General features: G+C 30.7%; 1 protein-coding gene across 1 annotated transcript in view; it reads left to right on the top strand.

The window, feature by feature from the left end:
• Window positions 1-15,698: 15,698 nt before the first annotated feature.
• The window catches only part of LOC124535668, a 39,323-nt gene continuing 29,457 nt past the window's right edge, over window positions 15,699-25,564 (top strand). The window contains exon 1 of the mRNA XM_047111957.1: window positions 15,699-16,219. Coding sequence (XP_046967913.1) covers window positions 16,088-16,219 — 132 coding nt within the window. The 5' untranslated portion in view covers window positions 15,699-16,087. The remainder of the gene's footprint in view (window positions 16,220-25,564) is intronic.

Raw genomic sequence — 25,564 nt, 5'->3', positions numbered from 1 at the left:
ACATTTTGTATTGGAGAAATGACCCGGCACAGGGCGATCATAAAGAAATTATTAGGTACGGTATCCCATAATTTCATGTTATAAAATTCTAGATGGATTAAATTTAAGTTTGGACAAAAACGTTTTCGAGAAATCAACAAACATGATAATTAAGCTATAAATTAAGTAATATAATCAACTCGGATTTGAATAATTTAATGAATTATAAACTCATAATATATACGAGTCGTTCGTTATACGAGTAATATCAATGAGCTAAAATGTCATACTCAAAACAGTCCGCTTATTACCAAGTATTGCTACGCAAATATTTAAATGAAAAAAATCGAAATGTTTGAATAAGGTAAACCGTGGGCGTTCCGACAATGAGCACGTCACCGAGTGCCCTTTGAGCTGTCAGCCCCTTGAAGGAACCGGGGCAATTATATTGAAATCTCCCGCAATGCTATCTTTTAGAAAAATAATACTGCTCTTGCGCTAACTGACGTAAGGAGCTTATTAGCACGCCTTCCGTGACGGACAGTAGGGTCCTTTTTGTTTTAACTCGCAGCTTAGCTAAAACGCTATTTTTTAAGACAACAGGAGCAGGAATGGGAATTATTTTCTTTTGCTGCAACACTATTTTTAAAAAGACAGGCTTCACGTTTTGTTGTTAAACTTCTTTGTCGTTTTAATGGTATTAAAAAGTCTTCAATGTAATTGAATTAAATAGATACATTATTACGCATACAAACAATTCTATGTTTTGGTAATTTACATATTATATATATAGTAGATTGTAAGTGAGGCTGGGTAGTTACAGAATCGAATGACATAAAATCTTATATCCAATGATTGGCTTTGCATGTAAAGTGGTGTGATGGAGATTGCCTATTTGTTAATGCAATCTAGAAGAAAAACATGTTTTACTAAGCATGTTGTATAAATTTTCAATGTTGCCAAAAAACTCATGCCTGTCTTAGTCCATTCTGGAGCCCTAGGGCATGCGGGAATAAGGCCTAGCAGATGACATTGAAGTACTTTTTAGCAACTCTCTATATTTAACCATTTTAAAATGAAATATAAAAAATATTATTAATAAATTTCTTATATTTCAGTGTCATGCTTACGTATTTCGGAAAGACTTCGGTTTAATTTTGAATCTATCAACTACATACTATGACCAATCGACGTGGAATCGTCGATTAAATTTATATATAAATTATATCTAAATTAATTAATTTTAATTATTTAATTTATATCTAAATTATATCTATTATATTTTGTTTTTGGAGGTACGATACTCGGAGTCCTGAGCTTTTTGGGAGGCTCTTGAGAGTGGGATAGTTAGGCACGTGGCCTTAAAGACGGTAATGGTAGCAACTATAGAGATGATGAAAGAAAGTAGTTTTTATTAAAGTCTCTATCTCCGTTAACTTATTCTGTACCACTAAACATATTTTGTTACGGTTTTCAATAATTATAGAAAGAACAATAAATTTGAAAATACATATTTTGTACAAAATTGCAGTGTTTTATCTAAAAAAACTTTTAGTGCGCTTTCGAGGCTAATTTATTAAAAATTGTAATTATAAAAACTTTCCACAGAAAACTAGCTACAGCATTTATCCATCTTCTAAGTGACACTCATAATAAAAAATTTTTATTTATTTCAAATAAAACAAAAACTTTAGCAATTTTCTCCAATTAATTATTAATCCTCATTCAGATATATAAGTAAGCTTCGCTATTTAATAAAGATTAAAATTGTCTTACACTTCGTTCGAATGAATTCTTTATAAGATATCACAGTTTCCAAATTACGTACAACAAAAAAAATGTTCGATGCGAAACAAGTGATCGGAATGTATCTCTAGTAATAGAATATTGTAATTGGCAGTTAAAATTATCCTAATTTGAATTTATTAGCCGTCAACACAATTTGATCAAATAAAATTAATTTAAATTTCATTCATTTATGACATACTTGTTTTAAGTATTAAAAAAATAAAATAAATGTAACCTGTTAGATATTTTCTTGCTCATGCTCAATAACAACAACAACAACAGCCTGTAAATTCCCACTGCTGGGTTAAAGGCCTCCTCTCCCTTTGAGGACAAGGTTTGGAACATATTCCACCACGCTGTTCCAATGCGGGTTGGAGGAATACACATGTGGCAGAACTTCTATGAAATTTGTCACATGGAGGTTTCCTCAGGATGTTTTCCTTCACCGCCGAGCACAAGATGAATTATAAAGACAAATTAAGCACATGAATCAGCGGTGCTGGGTTTGAACCCGCAATCATCGGTTAAGATGCACGCATTCTAACCACTGGGCCATCTCGACTCATGCTCAATAAGCTCATGTTTAAATTATTCGTTTTTTTACTAATCAATTATCCCACGCGAACTCGGGATGAGTTGCTAGTTCTGTATACATAAACGTGTTATTATCGCAGTGAACGTTTTCAGCAAAAAATCATCGGTTCATGCGATTTACTCGTAGTACCAAGCGCGAAGATTACAATTTCGCTAATGTGTTGTATAACATAATAGACAAAAAGTATTAATCCCATTTGGTTCAATTTATTGATACGCGATTAATATATTTTTTTTATATTTATAGATATTTGTGGTAATGGAAAAGACTAAGCGCTCATTAAAATAAATGTAAGTTGAGTACGTAAAATTATTAGTTTATTTGGATTATTTTATCGATTTTATTTGATAATATTTGTGACAAAGAAAAAAATGTTAGAGAATACAGTCAAGATGTAACACAAATATATAAGTGGATTTAAAACCTTATGTAACTCAAAGTCACACCATAGAAAAGTCGGAATCACACTAAGTGAGTAATATATGATGAGTCAGTGAAGCCATCAAAGCAGTGCTTTCGAATGTGATTGGCCGGTCTAGAGTAGGAGGTATTCCAAAGCCGCCGTAAACCCATTAAGATATCAAATTACCCACTACGCCCAAACCACGGATCGTGTGACTAATTGGTATTAAGGTGCTGTTATGTCTTAATTAAATTATACTCATAATTCTCTTGTAACTCTGTTGCGGTCCAGGAATTTTAGAACGTTACAAATTTCATACAATACAGCTATTCCTGAGACGAATGAGAAATAGTACGTTAATTAGCGGTTACACGGATTACGAATGTTTGAAAGACAAAATGCGAAATAATGAGGTTAGCACGATGACAATAAAAACAAAGAATATATATAAATTATAAAAATGTAATTTCTATTTTCTTAATTAATTTATCTTTAATATTATCGGTTATTATAACTAACACAAACGACCTTGATATCATTGCGTAGTCACCAACCACACTTGACTATCATTTCTATAAGGAACCGTATTCATATATATATATTAATGCTCATAAATTAAAATAATACTATATTAAAGTAAGCTAGAAAACCTTATTATTTCTTATTATTATTTTTATATTTCATTTCGATATTTGTTATAAATATAATCTATGTTAAGATATATCTTATACAATTAAGTAATATTCTGTTTCAACGTTTTTTTTATATACGTATAGGTTAATTTTAAAATAATTACATGTAGATTTAGTTATTAAATACGCTACCAATATAAGTATCTAAGTTGTAATGGCTCTTGTGCCTTTAATTACACTGGCTCACCCTTTACTCCGGAACAGAGCAATTTTTTGCATTGTTTTTGAGTTATAAGTGGTTACTACCTTCTCGTAGCTTGCACTTCGTGCTGTCACCAAAAAAAATAGCTACAGGTTATAAATTAATATCTATAATTACTAATTTATATTATGTAACTATATTAGTGTATGGAAAAATATCTGTTTGTGTCTATGATGTAACATACAAATATGTATACTACGTTTAAAAACACTATTTTAAGATCGTGTTACCGAAATTTTTACAGTTAGTCATAAACAGGGATAGTTTGCAAACACGACCACGAACGGTCGAGGGAAATAAGGATTTCTTCGACCGTTAAATTTACGACTTGTCCCAAGGAAAGCCTTGTCTCCCACCCGAGATCTCTTTTTATAATTTATTTGGTTTGTTACGACCGCACGTCCTTGTTGCTTCCATGAAAATAATATACGTCCTCGCAGATCGACGTTAAATTTTCTCATCGTGCACTTTAAAAAGATTGAAGATTTTTACATAGATTACAGTGCTAAAGATACATACATTATTTAAAAGTTTTTTTTTTTATTTTTATTTCGTAAATCATTGCAAATTGTATGCTAATATTGCTATGTAAAACATAGAGGCACTGAACCAAGTAGACGGCAATCTTTCTCATAATCATGTGGTCACGTCCAATCTTTTCGGATGGGGACTATGCTCGCAGTGTGTAAAATTTATGGAAATTGCATTTCCGCATTATGTCCAATAGGAGGGTGAAGCGTTACGGGGATACGTTGGTAATATGACAGTGCAGCGTCACGCAATATTTATGAATTGTACGGTACGTTAATTTATTGATTTCAAACAAATTTCAATTGTACAGTATGCGCTATTCGAAATTAACGCGTCAATTGTATTAAGTAGCATACAATACACATAATAATGTCTAGTTTATGGAATTAAAAATTCTCCTAAGTGTTAAATACGCCTCAAGTTGTATATTAAATTTTGACTTGAAATTTAATCTTTGATACGGAAAAGATTAAATCGCAAGTCAAAATTTACAAAATTCAGAAAGTTCGGAAGAATTCTTGTTGCAGAAACAATTTATATTATGGTACAGAACCTACTCCAGTTCCTTGTTAAATAAATACTTAAAAACAAGTTACTCGGTTCATGTATTCTTATTACGAGAGCGAAGTTAGCTACTTATTAAAAATTTTCAAAGAAAGAGAACCGCTTTCTATATAAAAAAATTAAAAACTCGACTCCGGCCGTTGCAATCTCTTTAAACTTATAACGGAATCATAAACACAAAGATCCTTTTGGTTAACTCTCGGGGTAATAAAAGGAAACTCATTTAAGTTAGCGAGCGATACCGGGCAAGTAGCTACGGCTACTGACGGCCATCGTATTCCGAGCCATCTATAAAGGATCAGAGTTCAATGTCTCCTTGAGCATTATCTAAGTGTTAATACAACTGGTATTAACTTAGCTGAAGTTGCTCGTCAATTTATTTTATTCGAATAATACTCTGATATCTTTTGTTTCTATATAATTATTAAAATAATAACAATATAAACATCCCGCTCGAATGATTGTAATAAAATTGAATTTCCGTTTTAATGTTCTTATTCTTGGCGAAAAACATAAAAACATAAGTAATGTAAGTATTTCAAAAACTTTAGGTAAAATACGAAAAATGCAAAAAATATATATTTAATAAATATGGTAACCTTGTATATTTTTATGATACAGTTAGGACAGGTAATTGGGCCCTTGATCATAGGCCATCGCCTATAAACATTGACCTTGAAAAAAAAATAACAATTTATATTACGAGTATTATCTACCCGCCACCAAACTTGGTATGTTTGACTTTTGGTGGTAAAATATATGATGTGGATAGTCACGATCCAGACGACCTTGCACAAAGCCCTACCACCGAGTTTTATAATGTCGTTAATTTTTTGCTTAGAATTTATAATAATAATACATTTGTTCCACCATATTTGTTATATTGTCTTCTATCATTGTAAGCAATTAATAAGCCAATTTAATGATGAATAATCGAATTAATTAATAAGTAAACATGCGGTTTGATGATGTGCAAATACGGTTTGTATTTACATAACGTCTATTACTATCTATGTCACTAAAATATATATATTTTTAGAAATTATTTTAACTTGTTTTATAACATAGCTAATATATTGTAACGTAACGGTGAACCTAAACCTCTCCTTAAAGGAGAGAATAAAATTTACAAGGAAAGATATATTTAAAACTATCAATTCCTTTTATTACCAACATTCATTCATTATTTTATAAAAAAAAAGCAATAATAACGTGACACATAAAAGTTACAATCATTTATTCTGATAATCAAAACTGATACGTAAGTTGAGACTCATAAGGAACAAATTGTCTTCACACCAGCTGTGGCCACCCTGGTCAAACTTATACCGTCCAGACTGACAAAGTTCTAATCGAAGTAACGACGTGCGCTCATCGCTTTTGTACTAGAAACTCTTCTGTCTTCAAACAATGGTAGCTTGGCGGCGAAACTCGGTAAAGTTTCGAACACGAAAAGTTAATTTTTACGGTCGAGAATTCCAAGTTTTATTTTTTTTATTTAGCCACATATAAATATCGTTTTTTCGCAATAAAACTACCGTAACAACTATTTCGTAGTAGCTTAACTGTTAAAATAGAAACTTTAACTACAATAGAGGAAAGTTTGCAAATAAAAGAAAAAAAATGCTAATAAATAAACCGTTAGTTAGCGGTACCGTTGCAAAACGAACCTATTGTCTGTTGTGTACGCATTTGTTAAAGGATACAATAAAAAAAAAAGTCGACGTTAAGACGGATTGCAAACCACCAATGAGCTTGTTTTGTTTTTAACTATGAATATGAAAAATGCAAAACTCATTTCAGTAGAAAAATAATAACAAAAAAAATGTTAAATAAGAATGGCTCTGTCCTTCTCTTAGTGTTACGGTTCCATCTTTTCAACTTTATATTTAAATACAGAGTAACGAAAAATAGAAATAACGGTGAATACATTTAAGTTATTCAAGAAATGAAAACGAATATAAATTTTATGCATACAGAACCCTGACTGTAGTTTTAGTTTTCATTTTAGCGAAACTCCTGTACCTAATATAGTATTCATAATAAAATGCGTACTTATGAAACTTAGTATATAGATAATAATAAAAATAATTAATGTATTTTTTAGTTATAAGACATTCTGGCTCGGCTTTAATATTTAGGATAATGGTAATTTATTATGTATTATAATATATGGCTGAGAATTTTAAATCCCTTAAGGTTTTTCTTGATATTACTAATAATTAGAAATGTACCTAATTGGTGTTTAAAATAGTAAACATTAGTAAAACAAGTTTCTTTTCTATTGTCCTGATTATTACCCAAACAATAACAATAAAAAGTATACCTCATAAAAGGTGGCTTTATATGTGTTCGGAAGAAAAAATGGTGTCTAATATCAAGTTTTATTTTAAAGACCCTTTTTTATGTATTGAGTTATTTTGTCACTATTATATACGTTATGATTTTCAAACATTTGTATTTTCTCTTTAATGTCGTGTAAAATTTTAATCAATTTTTACACTGATTTCTGAACGCACCCGGAAATATCTAAGATACGAACTTCGATTGTGACCTATAATTGTGAATAGGTTTCGATTGTGTCTAAAACCGCACAAAATTATTAATATAAAAGATAGGATGACACTTAGGATCTTTTGAAATTACATATTATCATGTTACAATTTTCACAGAACAAACGTACCGAAAATAAATGGTTTAACACAAAAAAAAATATTAGCAATTACCACTTATTGATATTATTCGTTTATAAATAAAACTACTTTTAAAAGAAGTATGCACAATATATAAGAAAAGTCGACAAAAACATTAGCTCAAAAACAGCCTCTATTCCACGAGCCATCTGTACTTGCATAGCAGAAAGAACGAGCAAAATAAAAATGCCGAGACTAAAGAAATAAACGAAAGTATGCATTATTATGATGACGATTTCAGACAGGAATGCCTCGGAGAATCCTTGTGATGGAATTTTTTTGATGTTTTTACACTACAAGGGACAAATCGTTACCAAAATAGAGATGTTTAAACTTTATGAATGTTTAATGTTGAATGTTAAAATATATGTATAAAAAGCAGTCCTTAATTAAAACTTCTACGTTGTTTCACTCAAAGTAATTGTTATTTGTTTTTGAGTTAGGTACTTTAATATATCTAGCTGTCATTTGTTTCCTTAGTACTATAGTATTCGTAAGAATCAAATTAAATGTATGTTTCATGAACATTTTTACAATTTCTTTAGATTTGTGTAAAGATAAATTATAACATAGGAAAAATTAAACCTCAGCTTACGTATCAAAACTCAAATTATTATGTTTATAACTGAGTCAAATGTAAGGAAACTAGTTTGTGTCGAATTCCACTCTGACAACGGTATATTTATCAACCTGCACTGAAGCGCTTAGACATGGCCGAATAAACCATGTTGGAGCCCTAGGCTATGCATGTCTAAGCACGTTTAACCGTTTCAAACTTCTCAAAATATATTTTTTCTATCACAGTTCTAATTTACTCATAGCTTTTTTGTTTACAATATATGACAAAGATATGCCATCCTATTCAAATAGGAGCAATGTTTAGCATTAACCATGAATTGAAAAAATCCCAGTCTGCCTAAAGGCTCTTAGCCGATGTGGAGCCCGAGGCAGTTGCCTACATAGCCTAATGGATAATCCAGACCCGCTTTTGCGAACAAGTTTCATTCGTCTTCTTAAGAGAATAGTAAGAAATGGTTTAGCTGTTGGTCAGTTACGAGCTTATTACTTTAATTATTAATGATAATATCTGATCCTCCTCATCTTTGGGCATATCGGACACTTTCAACGGAGATTATCAACTGCCTCGGAGAGTTAATTATACTAGAGAAGAACCATGGTCGGCCTAAATTGGATTCACTTTCTATTCCCTCAATATCTTCCACCAATGAAAAAGGGATGGAAATCATTGTAGCTAGGGAGACATTCCTGCCTAAAATCATTAAAATCTTATGATTGCTAATATTGCTTTTCTCCAAGCTGCTTGTTATTGAGTATTTCTTGACAACAAATAACTTCTTTTATAATCCAAACCGTAGATTTAATCCAACAGCTTCAAATTTGCTGTAAAAACCACAAAACTATATAAAAAAATGTAATATTATAACTGAATTATATATTACTTCCTGTAGAATTAGTATATTCTACGCCAGCGAAATTACAAGCCCAATTTTTCTGTTAATAAATTACGAAGCCCTAGCGGCTTCCTCTTGCAGACTGTTTTTCTATATTACTTTTTTCGTTGAAAATACATATCCTATGAAACATACATGTCTCGATAAAAATTATAACAATAATAAATTTTAAAGTCCATCAGTTACAATTTAAGTAAAAACATGTCTAGCTATATATACGTTATTGTTAACCTCTGTCGCTTCAATATGTTTTTTATTTATGTCATAGTTAGACAGACAGACAAATTGACCATCTGATGATAAATGGGCACCATTGTCCGTACACTTTGGCTCCGTAAAAATATTTTAACAACTAAGATGTTATATCATGAGTCTGTAGTTACACTGGCTCACTCACCCTTGCACAAAGCCCTACCACCAAGTAAATGTAGCCGTTATTTGTTTTTATTTAATAAATAAATCCAATACTTTACTTATATTCGTACTTCTCCAAAAAGCAAACTCCAAACATGTCCATTTTTAATTTAAATAAGTTCATTAGTTTTAAAATATCTATCATAAATCATCTGAATATCAAACAAAATTTTTCACATTTATAATAGTAAGGTAAAATAATGTACCGTCTCATATGTAACGTTGCTGACATCGTCCTCAGGTCAATGACCAAGTAAAATAATATCAGACTAGTATTAGAGACTCCTTACAAGTTTAATCTGGACTTACATTTTTGTTATATCCCGTAACATAAAAGGATCAACAATTTTGTGTGCTAAATATTTATTAAGTTGGCACTTTTTTATGGATGACTTTCGGTGTTAATGTTATCTAAAGATATTTTATATATTTTTTTGGAGCTTTTGTATGTGTGTGTTTTAAGTTTTGATGTACATGTTATTGTGTTCATAATTTGTTTAACTATCTAGCGTAATTTATATAATATACGTAACATCGTTATGAATACTTAATCAAGATATCAAATGATATTTCTCTGAGGCGTAGAATAGTTTTCTTATTATTACTTAGATATGGTCTTAGGTCAAACACTTAAATATTAACTAGTATCACGTATTGAAAGACCATTTTTTTACTAAAATACATTTGTTTCAGTTACTGGGTCATCTGTGCTTGTATTTATTCATATTGGTAGTGACAACGCAGCTGCCATTACGTTTTAATAATATTCATATCAGAAGTTCCATACACTTAAAAACATTGCGTCGAAAATAAAATAATAATGCAGAGTTTACTGACATTATCACACCCAGACAATATCTGATTACTGACATTAGATCTATAAAATTCTCTTATCATAATTTAACGTAATATTATGATTATTATCGAATATTGAATTCCAAAATACCGAATATACCAAACTATAATTAAAAAAGCTCAAATAAACAGAAATACCAGAAATACATTATGAATTTTATTTTAAATAAATATTTGTATATACAGAAATTTCATTAGGAAACAATGTTAATTATATAATTAGTTATAAATTTGTCTTTGTTTCTTTGACAGGCTTTGTAACTTCTTTCAGCGTAATGGCTACTTATCTCTTAAATAAGCTGTAATAAAAAATGTAAAACAATTGGATTTGAGAAAGGCAATTTGTTACAAAGGACAAGAGCTAATTAGCAGTAAGAGGGGAGATGAACAACTAGCGCAGAGCTTAAAGATTAGTTCACAAAACAGTTTATAGCTATAACAAAGAAGAAACGATGTTTTCATTAAATTGTTGTACTATATGCAAAGGTCAATAACCTATCTTATAAACGACGGCTTATTTACGAGTTAATAATGATAACATAGACTGATTTTGGACACATTTTGATTGATAATCATATTTATTTTAAATTAGTTCTTACAGCAAGATAATTTTCACAAAACATGTTTAACACCTTTCACTTTGAAATACACAACAAAACAGTACATAACCAAGATTCCAGTAGGTTCTAGAAATTTCAGAAAATCACATGAATTTTTAACATATTTTATAATGTATTAGCTATATAGTATACTTGGTGGTAGGGCTTTGTGCAAGCCCGTCTGAGTAGGTACCACCCACTCATCAGTTACCCTACCGCCAAATAACAGTACTCAGTATTGTTGTGTTCCGGTTTGTAGGGTGAGTGAGCCAGTGTAACTACAGGCACAAGGGACATCTCAATTCGGAAGGTTGGTGGCATATTGACGATGTAAGGAATAGTTAATATTTCTTACAGCGTCATTGTCTATGGGTAATGGTGACCACTTACCATCAGGTGGCCCATATGCTCGTCCTCCTATACCATGAAAAAAAGAAAAGCAATATTATGTAGACAAACCTCAACATAAAACACGTTTGACCTTTTCCAAATGTGAATAAAGTAAATAGTGATTTAGTTACATAAACCAATAACGAAAATTCTATTTGATAATCATTCTACAGATACACTAAAGTTGGCAAGAATAAAAAAAACATGTACTTCAATTTGTATCTAAGGTTGAAAGGAAGTGGCTGAGAGGGGTTGTTTAGAAGAACGAGGAAGTTAATTAGTAGTTGTAAGAGGCGGTCCGAGCACTAGCACACGAGACTTTATGGGCAACTAGTGGTGTTAGCAACATGTAAAAGCAACTGAGAAGAAATTTTAACTACAACTTTCCTACTTTTTATGTAAGTTTAATTACTTTTTGTTCTTGTTACAATGTTTGATACGGTACATGTATTGACATAATAAAATACGTAATACGGTTACGTGGTACTAAGAAGCTTTAGCGGGGTGGCATCGTAAAATTTGAATATGATTTCAGAATAACACTTTGTCGTACCATTTTTATTGAGACTGTTGTTCGTTAGAAATATAAGAAATTAAGCTAGAAATGATTTTTTAATTGTTGTAATGAAATATAAATAAAAATATCTTAATTTGTTTAAAAAGAGACATGACATGAAAATTAAATTTTATCACAGATTAGGATTACCTGTAACGTAACGGTTACAAATAAAGTTCACGATTTTTCTCAATGAACGATGAAGGAAACTTACAATGTAAGCTGTATGTTAAATAAAATCTCAGTCAATACATATAAGTGTGCAAAAATAAAGCTCGGACTTACTTCTCAACCGGCAAAGGAGACTTTGCTAATGATATACTGGGATTTTTACTTTGATTTTAAATGTTATAAGATAAAAAAAATCTCATAATGTGCTTAAGGTGATTGATTTTTAGACACAAATAGTTGAGATACATGTTTTGTGGATCTGTAATGGTATCCACAAAAGATAAATAAATGAATTGTTAAAACAAATTGATTTATAAAATTTACATTTGAACTTTGTTTAATGGCTTTGTTTTCTATTCACTTACCATTTAATGTTATGGCTATCGTATATTTCTAAAATCAATTTTAGACGACTAATAATGTTACCATAAATAAAAGATAAAAATCTATTAAATTTGTATGTAATGGAGAAGAACTACAACATTCCACTTCGATTTTTAAAATATTACTTTCAGAGCACTCTGTCAAAAGCAATATAAATTATATTTATGAAAATTGTCGCAAAAAAGTTGAAAAATATTTAAATAAAATGAATATAATATTCTTATTATTAATCGTAAACCTTTGTATTTGGAAGTTTTTACAAATCTGTTCGCGACAGCTTAAAAAAAAGAAATATTTTTACAGTTACTTTGAACACATGACAGCATAAAACGTTTGGGAGAGAAAGAATTGTCAGATTTGCTTAAAATAATACAATATATTTAACCTAAAATAACTTAATTTAGTAATTATTGCGCAAATCGGCCAATAACTCGGATTATGAAAGATTAAGGAACGCAGACTCAGGTGTGCAGAATTCATTACTGTTTGCGATATAATTCACGATTAGTCAGGAGCGTTGTCTGATGACATTTGTTATTAACAATATGATTTAAGATAAGCTAAAATGTTATAAAAATATACCTTTTGAATGTATTCATTTACTTTGTTGCATTTGCGTTATGAGCTGAGATAGCCCAGTGGTTAGAACGCGTGCAACTTAACTGATTTTTGCGGGTTCAAACCCTGCCTGAGTAGCACCACTATATGTATGTGCTTAATTTGTGTTTTAAATTCATCTCGTGCTCGGCAGTGAAGAAAAACATCGTAAGGAAACCGGCATGAGTCTAATTTCATCGAAATTCTGACACATGTGCATTCCACCAACCCGCATTGGAAGAGCGTGGTGGAATATGTTCCAATGACAATGAAAATGTAACTTAAATATATTAGAGGTTACTAGGATAACAGGATAACATATGAGTTGGAATGAAAAAGGATTGACAGACATCCCTAATTTAGTAATTGTTTAACAATTGACTTTAGTTCTTGGAACACACGTTGAACATATGCGTCGATTGGAATATCTAAGATCGTTTTAATAAATTTATTTGTTTACGTTACTCTAAATGAAGGTTAGTGAGCTAATTAAATATTGAATTGTAAATATTGCTTCTATTTATTTTATTATATGAAATATTTATAGCGAGATGATTGGAAATCTTAGCAAACCCAAGTGATTAGTGACCAGTGTTCACACATGGACGTGATTGCTATCTGCTATTGATAGAGAATATATTAAAGAAATGATTCGAATTTCACTACGGTACCCTAATAATAATGTGGTAGCCCATAAATATCTCTAAGCCGTGCAAAGATAATAAATATGTAAGCTTAAACAGAACAACATTTTCAACATATTATGGAATATTAATTCATTTACCATTTAAAATTTAAATTTAGAAATAAAAATCAATCGGAAAATTAAATAAATGAGGTAATTTAGTCTCTGATTTAGTTCGATTTTTAATTTAATTTGCATATTTGATAAAATATATAACTCAAATACAGAGTAATATAAATTCATTAGCATTTAAATTGTAATACTAATTTAAAAAAAAAATATTGTTCATAATAAAGTTTGGATGTAAAAAAGAAATTTTGACTTTCTTAATAAATCTATTATCAGAAAAAGATACACATATATTATTACATAATAATATCTTTTTGGAAAACATATGAAACACATACCACAACAGACACAACAAATATTTCTGCTTTAAAACACCTAGTTAATGCTGTAGTCATCTGCATATGATAGATAATCATTACTGCCATTTTCCAAATACAAATGACTTTTATTTTTAATTGTAATTAGGTCACTCCTTTTAGTTATTGCGACCATCTTGATGAGACGCATGGTACAAAATTATTATTTTTTTAATCATAAGCTACGTTCGATAAATTTTGCTTAAAAATATAATTTAACGACTTTTTTCATCAAGTGACCCTTGAAACTTAATGTAGCGATTTATAAAACCTTCACCCTTGGATACAGCCGTCTTTACGATGCAATAAACCTTTCATAATTGTCTGCAATTGTCAATAAACTACCGACGGATTTCGTTCGTTAAAAACACACACATAAAACGTTTTTCGAATTACATACAATTTTATATCGTCGATACCATATCTAGCAATACTCGATTTACCTTTATAATATATTGATGCACGAAGACCCAATAAGGTTAATCCAGTAAAACATTTATTATTAAAACAAAATTATCAATGTGACATGTTAATCAAATTTGATAAACTGTGGCAAGTTTGCTATGTTTCTTGCCTTAGGCGATACTATATTTATTATGAATATAAATAAAAAGTCAATCAAATAAGTAATCGAAAAATATTTCGCATTTATTTTTGTAGAGTAATTAATAATGTAAATTTTAGATATTTACATATTTTATAGATATAGTTTTTTTGTATATAAATGAAAAATACGTTGAGAACATAATTTGAAAAAGCTACATATAAATTAAACTATAAACACGTTTTTGTATAGAAATTTTGAGACAAAGGCAGGTATTTCCGCAGGCTCAGCAAAAAATCTCAAAGTATCAATTTACGATCGACGATGTAGGTCCGATAGATAGTCGGTATCAAAATTGTGTGCAGTCGTCCACGGGCTCGTCTAGACAAAGTCTGGGAGATTAAAGACGGCGAGATGAATACAGCCAGCCCGGAGATGTTGAAGAAAACGAAAAATGCCTTTTCGTATAAAGGCTTGTTCTGTCACGTACACTGTATTCTTATTTAATCCTTTTGCAGGTTTTGCGAACGCTCCGCCTTTTGCATATAACTGTTCGCAGACTGTTACATTAAATATTTTAAACTTAAAACTTCTAAGCAAAGACAATTACTTATAAAATACAGCGATATAAGTCATATTTATAATAAAAGTCGGAGATAAATCTTTTTATAATTTTGTATACATTAAAAATTCATAAACGTCTTTTACAACAGAATAGCGTTATTGTTGATACGACAGCCATTAATATTATTAATATGGCTTCACGACGCGAGAACCATAAACTTGAACAAACGAGAGAGGCGGGATACTTTTAACCGCCCGAACTCCCATAAAAACGCAAGCCCTGAATTAGCTCGATTCTTTGTCACCCCTTTTGAACAACCCTAAAATTTCTACTACCACCGTCTTTGTCTAACAATAACCACCACATTCCCATCCGTTAAACTGCATCAAGGAAAAACAACGTAAAACCGCCCGAGATGAAACGAGATAGAATAAAATATATGCACTAGTAGAGTGAACAGAGAGAGCGACATACGTAGTAGTAGCCATGGACGTGTACTTTGTAGTGAGAGTGAAGGAGAGGAGGGGAACCCTCGTGCGGGAGCGAGAAAGGCATAAAAATTAACTATCAGAGGGGAGAGGAACAGAGCTTCTTCAGGCGGGGTGGTTAGTCCGCTTTCAACCGCGCTCGCGGTAGCGTCGGCTCTCGGGAAATGTTGAAAGGCGAACGATTCAACTTGTGGAGATAATTTTTCTTGTGTGCTATCGTAATCAACACTGTTTTTTTCGTTCAGTTTTAATTTGTTATTGATCACGACGCTGATTGAGTACGGTGTCATAACATTCGTAAAGGATTTCAGAAACTTTATTGGACCTTTTATCATGTTCAACGTGCTACCAAACTTACGTTTTGAATAAAGTTACGTTTTATTGACTTAAAACTTTATTATGTCAACATCTTCATTCGGTTTTATGTGCTGGTTATGATAAGAGAGGAACTTTGAAGAAAAATCGCAATAGTTTTCACGAGGGATACCAAAGAGAATGTGTGCCAAAATGTTATTATATAATTTTTCCTTGTTTTCCGCGATCATAACCTGGATTGGAGTGCTAGCTGAAGAGGAAGTGTCTTCACCATTACGAGTAGCACAATGTCGAGCTACATGCTTACAAAAGGTAGGTTGTAACACTAATACTATCGAAATAAGTTTAATCAAAATCGTAATATAAGACCTACATGCCATAGTTTTCAAAATTAGTCACTTGTAAAATCAATTTTCACAAATTTTAATAAGTTCAGAAAAACGTGCAATAATAGATTACTCGAATATATTTTTTAAATTGCCTACAATAAAACTGGCATGAAAATGTAAACTGAATCTGAATGCAATTTCACACACAGATGCAAACTTTGAACCTATAGATTGTTCATTTGTCCTCGAATCAATCACCGGTCTACTTCAATCCTCCGACGGCCGTTGAAAAATAAATTTAACCGAACCGAACTATATAAGCCCAATAAAGGTTTGAACGTACCAATGGCATGACGGTTTGTCAACAAAAATACTTTATAAATAAAACGTCGCGAAAAACCAATATTTCGTAGTGTTCTTTATTTAAATTGTATAAAAATAATTGAAATTAACACGCTATGCACGACATTTTATTTGAAATCCAATTCATTCATTTGATATAATAAATAGTAATAGATCTTAAGTGATTTTATTTAGTGATTACCTAAGCTCGATATTCTGAAAGTAGTCGTAATTAAATAATAACATTAAAAATAGATTTATAGCAAGATCATTTTCAGAATTATTTGTATTTCTGTGCTACATATGCACATGCTTTCACTTCAATTATTGCACTTTATGTTTTCTCATCAATAAAAAGCTCGCTTGTCACCATATAATTCCACAAACATCGTTAATATTGTTTTAATAGTTCATATCTTGTTAATTTTGATAAAAATAACTATAAAAATTGTACAATATTCGTGTCTACGCTAAATGCAAACGTCGCTTATAATAGAATACTTCTATACATATTATTATAATTATAAAGAGGTATTTTTATGTATGTATGCGGTATTCACTGGTTCTAATGATCCACATACTAGCTACATTATTCCAGATAGGACGTTAGATGTATCTATATCATACCATTTTTTAATTAATAAATGGCACCCGTGCGTAGCCTAGGGTCACTAGTATATAATAAAAGAGTAGGATAATACGACGCATTTTAGACGGTATCCAATGACACGAATCTCACACATTACTTCGTTTAAATTGTGTCGTGTCGGGTTATACAAAATTCCCTATGTTTCGAAATGATTATATAAAATGTAGTGTCTGTGTGAAACGTTTAAGTAGTTCAATGAACATAGCTCCAATCGATTGGCTGATCAACCTTTATTTGGATCTTCAAAGACATTCAGTTTTGCTACAGATATTTTTCACCACTCCAGAACTTTCTACGAGTTGTAAGCATTTTGACTTGTACCGAAAAATTGTTATATCGTTTTGTGTCATAGATTACATAAAAACGATAACTATTATATAAAATAAAATAGAAATTTATCGATTGTCACAAATAACGTACAAACTTTTGTAAGACTACATTTCTTATCGAAATAAAAAAAATTAAAAGACTTCGCACGCTTATATTTATACAAATTACTAGAACAATAAAGATTTCACAAAATTTTGTAAATCGAATTTTGAGTTCACGTACCGTTCAAATACACTTCGGTAAATAAAGTGTAGGTTTTGTTCCTCCATTCTATTATCATTCATTAGACACTTTTGACTTGCCTAGGCTTTAATCTTGAAAAAATCAATGCCCAATAAAACATCAACTATCACCAGACCAGAAGGAAACGCAATTATGTAAGTAAGAAATGTTTATCGGCGCACTGTAAATGATAAGCCGGTACAATTTATATCTACCAATATTTACAGATAGGATTTATCTAAACGGGTTATGCTATTTATTTGAATCGTTCCGAACAGGTTGCTCGGTTATCTGTATTGGAACTGTGCCTCCATAAATGTAATTTGTATCGACTATCCTTTTATATGACTAGCGGCCGCCTGCGACATCGCCCACGTGGTCCTTTAATGGGACTTCTTTATTATATCTTTAGTGCCACCTGATAAAATGTATCATGTCTGGAAGCCTAGAAATTTATCGATCGGAAATGCGGTTATATTGCAAAAAAATATTCAAGATAAAATATTTTTATTTTTTTTTATATTAATTGGTGCCGTTAATGGATCCAAGATCCAATTAAATTCAACACTCGAATATAAAATAAAATCCTAATATTCAATAAATACTAAATATGTTTATGTAAATATATTTTTATGGTGTTTAAAAAATATATCTTTCAGCTTCCATCGCAGAGATTAATGTATTATTCTACGGGCTTAATAAGACTCTTGATTGAGTTTTAATTAACTTTTTAAATTTTACGATGGGAGTCAAGCAAGACAATTTGAGTTTTTATGTCGCTGCTCAGTCGTAACTTTTTTTTATCAGTCTAGATAAAATAATGCTTATATTAAAAACTTAATATCTTGTTTATTAAAACTCCTTGTTTATATTTGTCAATAACAAAGAAAAGAAAAAACCTTTTTCTTTTAAATAATAAAAAATAATAAATAACCGAATTATATCATTATTACTCTTTAAAGTTATATTTTATTTTTCGAATATAAGATATTTAATTTCAATTTTTAACAAACGGTTTTTGTTTCAATACATTACAAGTAACAATGATCTTTGTGTGTAACAAGATATTTTTGTTTTTAACTTATGTACATAATAATGAATCATTGGACGTAGATTGTTATCATAACATTCTTAAGAAAATACCGACTAAATTAACCCATTGTTTCAGTTAAGTACGTAATTTGAGTCAATTTAACAATTTCAAATATTTATACTGAAAGAGGATGTTTATTGCCTTCGACTATTCCAAATATTTTTCAAAAGAACGTTTCGGAATAATTAAATTCATTCGAAAAATGTAATTGTTCTTCAACAAAAGTGTTGGTATTTTTTTTCTTTATTTCTTATGCTGTTATCGATATGTGATCTATTAAACGTATTTCGTAATATATCGGACAATGGGACCCATATCACACACATTACGAACACATTTCAAACATCGACATCTGGTCATAATCCTTAGTACTCACTATGAACACGTTCCGTTTATTTTTTTGCGTAACGCCTCACTTTTAGTGGACCGTTTTTTTGTTAGCATCTACCTGCTTCTAAGATTAAACACAATGAGCGCGGCATTAGGTTTTTTTTATTCTATTTTGAAGGGACGTTCGTGATGTTTCCAAGGGCGGAAGGATAGTACCTCTATTCACATTGTGAGTGTGCGTCAGGAAGCACAAAATACCTGACGATGTTTAAGAGTAATGATAGCACAATAGAATTGTGGAAATGTTACTTAAATTTCGAATTTCGAAAGGTCTTTTTTAATTTACTAAAAACCTATGACGTCAATAAAAAATAATAATTTAATTATGGATTACCAGACATAATTAGAAGGCAATTAAATCAATATCCTTATTACTGAGTATTGATTATTACTACTATCTCTTGTACGACATATTAATCTATCGTAGATAAAATGTTTAGCCTATTTAATATTAATATATTCGATTATATTTCTTATATTCGTCATTAGTTTCATTTATTTTATTAGTACTCGTTTAATGTAATTAGTGTAATTAGTATAACTTAAGAAGAGTTTGGTAACATTACTTATCTATACAAATAAATCTTAACGTACCTACATAGATAAGAGAATGATGCTATTAATAACTTGGCATGAAAATAAGTTGGAAAAGGTTTCTGGTGAAGAACACTTCAGCATATATTATGCGAAAGTAGAACCATCTGCTTTTTTGTTACCATTTGACGGCCAAATTATTAAATCAAATTTGATGCTGTTTCTATAAAGCTAGCTTGAGCTAAAACAAAGTACTAGGTCGCTGGTGACAACTGGTTTTTGTTATTAAAATAGTTAAATATCATTCCTACCAACATGATCTCGTAGGGAATATAATTGGTGTTTAATCTAGCCTGTACCATAGAAGGTGGTATGTATTTAGGTAATAACTTTGTGATAGGTCTTTGTACCGTCAGTAGGTATCAGTCATCGGTAGGAGCAATAATTAGAATTGTTGTGTTCGGGATTGAAGGGTGAATGAGCCAGTATAAATATAGGCATTAAGGACATCTTGGTTTGGTGGCGCATTAAGGGATGGTTAATATTTCTTATCAACCACTGACCACTTCAAAAAATATCTTTGGAGGAATCAATAATGTGGTAAGAGCTGGTCAAAAATAATGATCTACATCAACATCCTATTGGTTATTTGTATAAATATTTGTATTTAAGTTATGTTTATAAATAAAAGTTCTATCTTGTATTTTAAATAATATTCATCGTATATTGTACCAGAAACTAAAACCGGCTTTAAATAGTTATTTAGGCTTCACTACAAAAAGATCAAGAGTAAAAAATGTAGAGCCGTATTGTGTCATTGTGGTACTGTCGACAGAACAATTTTTTTTTATTGTGTGCCATTGTAACAGTGTCCTTTTTAAATATATCGGTTTGTGTTTTTACATTTCTTCTTTTTTTGGGTTCCGTATGTAAAATTTTTATGTATTTTTAATGAACTTAGACCATATTTTACTTTATACATCATATTGAATAAAAAAATATGTTTTCTATATATATAATTTGATTTGCTTTTTCTTAAATAATATACGCGTATGAATAAATAGTAAATGTATTTATACAACTTATGTACAAACAGCAGACTGCAAGGTAAAACTACATCATATCCATATCAAGTTATATGATATGATTAGTTCTTAAACTTAGTTTGAAAGTAAATTACATAAGAAGGTTTTATATTAATACTTCTTAACTTCAAATCACGCTTGACCGATTTTTTATCTTATATTTTCTTAAAAGCGTGCCTCCGTGGATGAGTACGCGGAGTTTGTGTACACGTGATGAATTTTAAGAGGTGCCTTCTGAGGTTTAAGTTATAGATATGGATTTAACTTTTAAGTTTAGTTAGTGACTTGTCATGTAAAATATATAACGCTTTGTACATTTTAAGTTGGTTTAAAGTTAATGGTATTCAAGTTACATTTGAATTTCTTTTTTTAGTTTCTTAGTTATTCTTTTGTGGTGTCTTAGTTACCAAATAGGGCAAATGAATATTTGTACATATTCATATACCTACTCATTTAAAGATATGACACTTATAAATCACGTGGAATATGTTTAGTGTTTTAATTTATTTTCATTATGTCATTAACCTTCCTAGGTTCTTCGGGTCATATTGACCCGAATCTGATGTTTAACTGGCAATAAAAGTTGTAATTATTAATATAATTTATTAAGACTTCAGGACAATTATTAATTATGTATTCACTCTATATCAGTGCTGTAAAATTATAGAAAAGTCTCTTATCTTAGCAAGAATAAGATTTTTCCATCTTAGGTTCCTCGGGTCAATAATACCCGAGTATGAAAAAAACCCTCGGGTCAGAAAAGCCCGTGTTCGTTAACAATAATGCTTTGTTGCAATCTAAGGATATAATTACAATTTATAAATATTAGTTAAACCTCAATCATCACTGATTGTGTTATTGTTGAAAGTAATTTGAGAAAAAATATTTGTTTACATTTGCATGCGGTTACATTACATTAGTTTCGTGAGACGATTATTTTTATTTGATTCATTTGTTGTTTGGATCGGACGTATTCCGCTAGTGTTGGAAATGGCTCACAATTTGACTAATTCTATGATTTCGCAAATCCTAAACTAAGATACAAATTCTGAAGATGAAATAATTAGTGAAATGGACAATTATCCTAAACCTGTGTTTTCATCTACTTTTGCACTCAATTCAAAAATGGTTCTCGTATCGTACATTCCTAAAAGAAATCAAAATGTAATTCTGTTGAGCACAAATCACAATAGTATAGAAATTCATGATTCAGAGCAGAAGAAACCAAAAATGATCATGGACAACATAAGGTGCTGTTGACTTTCTAGATAAAATAGTTTCGGCCTATAGTTGTAAACGAATGACTAGAAGATGGCCAATGGTTATATTTCATAAAATGATTGATATTTCATGTTTCTATGCTTATTTATTATACTGTGACACCCATCCAGGCTAGAAACAGTTTCTAGAGAAATTAGACATGGGAATGGTAAATGACCACATCGAGCGTAGGCAAAATCTTCTTCGGACAAATGCTTCACGGGAATTAGTACTACGAAGTACGAATACAGTCAAATGTTACCGAGACAACTAATACTTCAACTACTCAGAGTTCTAATAAAAGGAAAAGGTGCAGTGTATGTCCGTCTTCAAAAGATTTAAAACCTTCAAAAATATGTAAAAAATGTAAGAAATACATAATATGTCCAAACATTCTGAAATTTTGAGCCTTTCGTGTTGCTAAGATAATGATTAATATACGTATAATATAGTCGTTTAATCTGTTTTTATTCGTATTTAATAAATATGTTTTAAAAATAATGAGATTCTGTATTTAATTCAAAACAATTACTCCATATTTTTGACATCGGGTCAATATGACCCGAAGGCCTCAAGTGTACATTGTATTTGAAGAACCGAGGAAGGTTAAATATACCAAATTAATAAAAAAAATCATATAATTGTTGATAAAAATGTTTTAAGAATATACTGCGTATACGTATTTATTACACGCTTATTACATATTGATGAAAGCAAATTTTCCTGAAAATAAATAATAAAAATATAGCTCTTGAAAAGAATATCATCCACCAAATATCCATCCAATTCCATTTAAGCAAACTTTCGCAAAACTAATAACTGCGGTATAATAAAGAGAAAGTCGAATAAAAAAAATCTTACTGATCGAAAACTCGAGCAAAATATACTTTACTCAAATTGGCTCTTATAAGCTCTTATGAATTCACATTATTTTGGATTGAATCGAATGTTAGGCTACCATCGGTTCAAAAACGTACATCCTCAAAAAAAGTGCCGGCAACGAACTCAGTAGTTACTCTTTTTTTACAGATTAAATATGTCTTATCTATTGTGTGTGTAAATAGCCTTATCGCCTGAACTTATTATTTTTTTTTAATTTATAGTTTAAATATATTAAGAGGCATAGATAAAATGTTTTTTGATTGTTTATACAAACCTTGCTCTGGGAACGATGTTTTGAACGTGGAGTCGGCAGCTAGATGGTTTATTCTTTACTTCTTATGTTAGTACAATCATTGTAAATGAATCTACCAAAATTGGTATTATTATTATTAATCGATACAAAAAAACTGTAAGTTCTAAATGCTTTGTTGTAAAAGACCCAAAACGAAACAATATTACCACAATCTTTGTAAGATTGGAAATATATTGTCAGAACAAACAAAATAGATATAAAAGTAACATCAATATCTAAGTCATAAGTTAACTGTCTAACTTTTTCTAAGCGCGTATGTTACAGATCAGAATCTTTGTCCCACTAAAGTTTCGACTGCTTAATACTGTTACTGAGTTACTGATTCTATAGCATCAAGAATCAGTTACATTTACAATAATAATAATAACAACTTATTACGATTATAATTCTTTACTATTTTTAATTATTTTTTGTGATCGTGTGTTAGTGACAAACCATTGCTTATATCCTCATAATTACCTTATTTTTTGTCAAGCGTTAAAAGTTATGGAGTATCATAAAAACTAACAACGCATTATGAACCTTGATTACAAACTTGAGACCGTTCAAATATTCTCCTTCGGTTCCATTCCTACCTACTACGACTGGAATATTATTTTATCACTAAATGTTGACTAAACTTTTTTTTAAAGGTAAAAAATAAAACGCTTCAAGGTTTCGGATGCACGTCCTCGCTTAGAAAAAATAAACGAGAGACTCCAAAACGAAATGACCCGCGTTTTTGTTCACGATTTGTTTTCGTTTTTGTTACGTTCGAGTTCATTTGGAAGTAGCCATGTCTGTTGCTTACTGAATTAACTTAAATTGCCGTCTTTTTATGGCTAAGAAATTTTCATTATTCTTTTTTTATAATTGTAACTTTACAAATGTAAAAAGAAACAATAAATATTCTTATATTAGAGTCGTTAACATTTTGTTACGAATAAATAAATGAAACAACTATACTAAGTCTAGTTATATATATGTGTATTTATACACAGAAATAATTCAAAAGTCTTTAAAAATATAATGAAGATTTAATCCGTTGTAATCTTACCGGATACGGGCCGACATGAGAGGGATTTCAAGATATTTCAGACGTTGTTCTTTAAGACGAGAACGTTTTAAAGATGTATAATTACCAAACATCCAGTTTATTTTATTAAACCATAATGATTACTTTAACGCTTATAATACAATAATACAAGTATTGGATAATGTGTTTCTACATTTGTACGCGGCATATCCACGAAAACCTCTATCGGCATCACTAATGTCGCCGGCATTCATATCATAAAACAGGAGTCCGTAATTTATGAAAAAGGCAAGCGCAAGCGGCGTATCTTGCGACCTCACCTCGTGAAGGGTGGCTTATCCAACAAGGTAGTCGTAATAGAGCCGTAGACGAGAGCGTACGATTAATGATTCATGACCCCTCGTAGCTCAGTGTCATCAATATTATTCTGTTTGTATCCCGCGCTTGGCCCACCCTCGCCCGCGCCCCGTTCATACATAAATAAGCGCGACACGTCGTCTTCTCTGATTACATCGCACCGAAGTAGTGAGAAATAGTGTAGTCGGATGCTGAACCCGTCTTTTGTTCAATATATTCTCTAGAGACACAGAATGAATAGTTAACACTGTGAGCTCAACGTGCATGTTTACGGTTTCGGATTTCTCCTAAAGATTCTTGATAACGTAGGTGATGGAATTTATTTGTCTCGTGGTAATAAGCTGATGTTACAATCGGCTTCGGTGTGAAGTTGTTACAAGTCGATGCGTATCGTTGGATGAAGCGTCGGCTGTTATTTAAAAGCCTTTTGTTTGTCTATTACAAAGTCAATGTTTATAACGGAAAGATAAACTCAAAGCGAACCATTACTACCGCACGAAACAAAACACTGTCGAAAGTACAGAATACTCGAAACAAAATCATTTCTTTTATTACTGAACAATATATTATGAGGTTTATATGAAATCATGATAAAAGTAATGTAAACGACTTAATATTTTAATATAAATGTGACGTGAACATAACTTATTGGATAGACTTAGCGATTCGGTGGTTGACAATAAAAAAACACGTCGTTACTGGAAATTACATGACTTACAGTTAGTTCAAAACTTAAAATAGTATCTCTTGTCACGCAATCCGGCAATAAAGCTCGTTTTGTACAAAACCTTTCCGTCTCTACGTATAATGAGATATACGTTCTAAGACAATTTTTCAAGCTCTCGAATAATTGTAC

The sequence above is a fragment of the Vanessa cardui genome, chromosome 15, assembly GCF_905220365.1.
Source record: "Vanessa cardui chromosome 15, ilVanCard2.1, whole genome shotgun sequence".
Lineage (NCBI taxonomy): Eukaryota > Metazoa > Arthropoda > Insecta > Lepidoptera > Nymphalidae > Vanessa > Vanessa cardui.
This window is presented reverse-complemented; position numbering and strand designations above follow the sequence as displayed.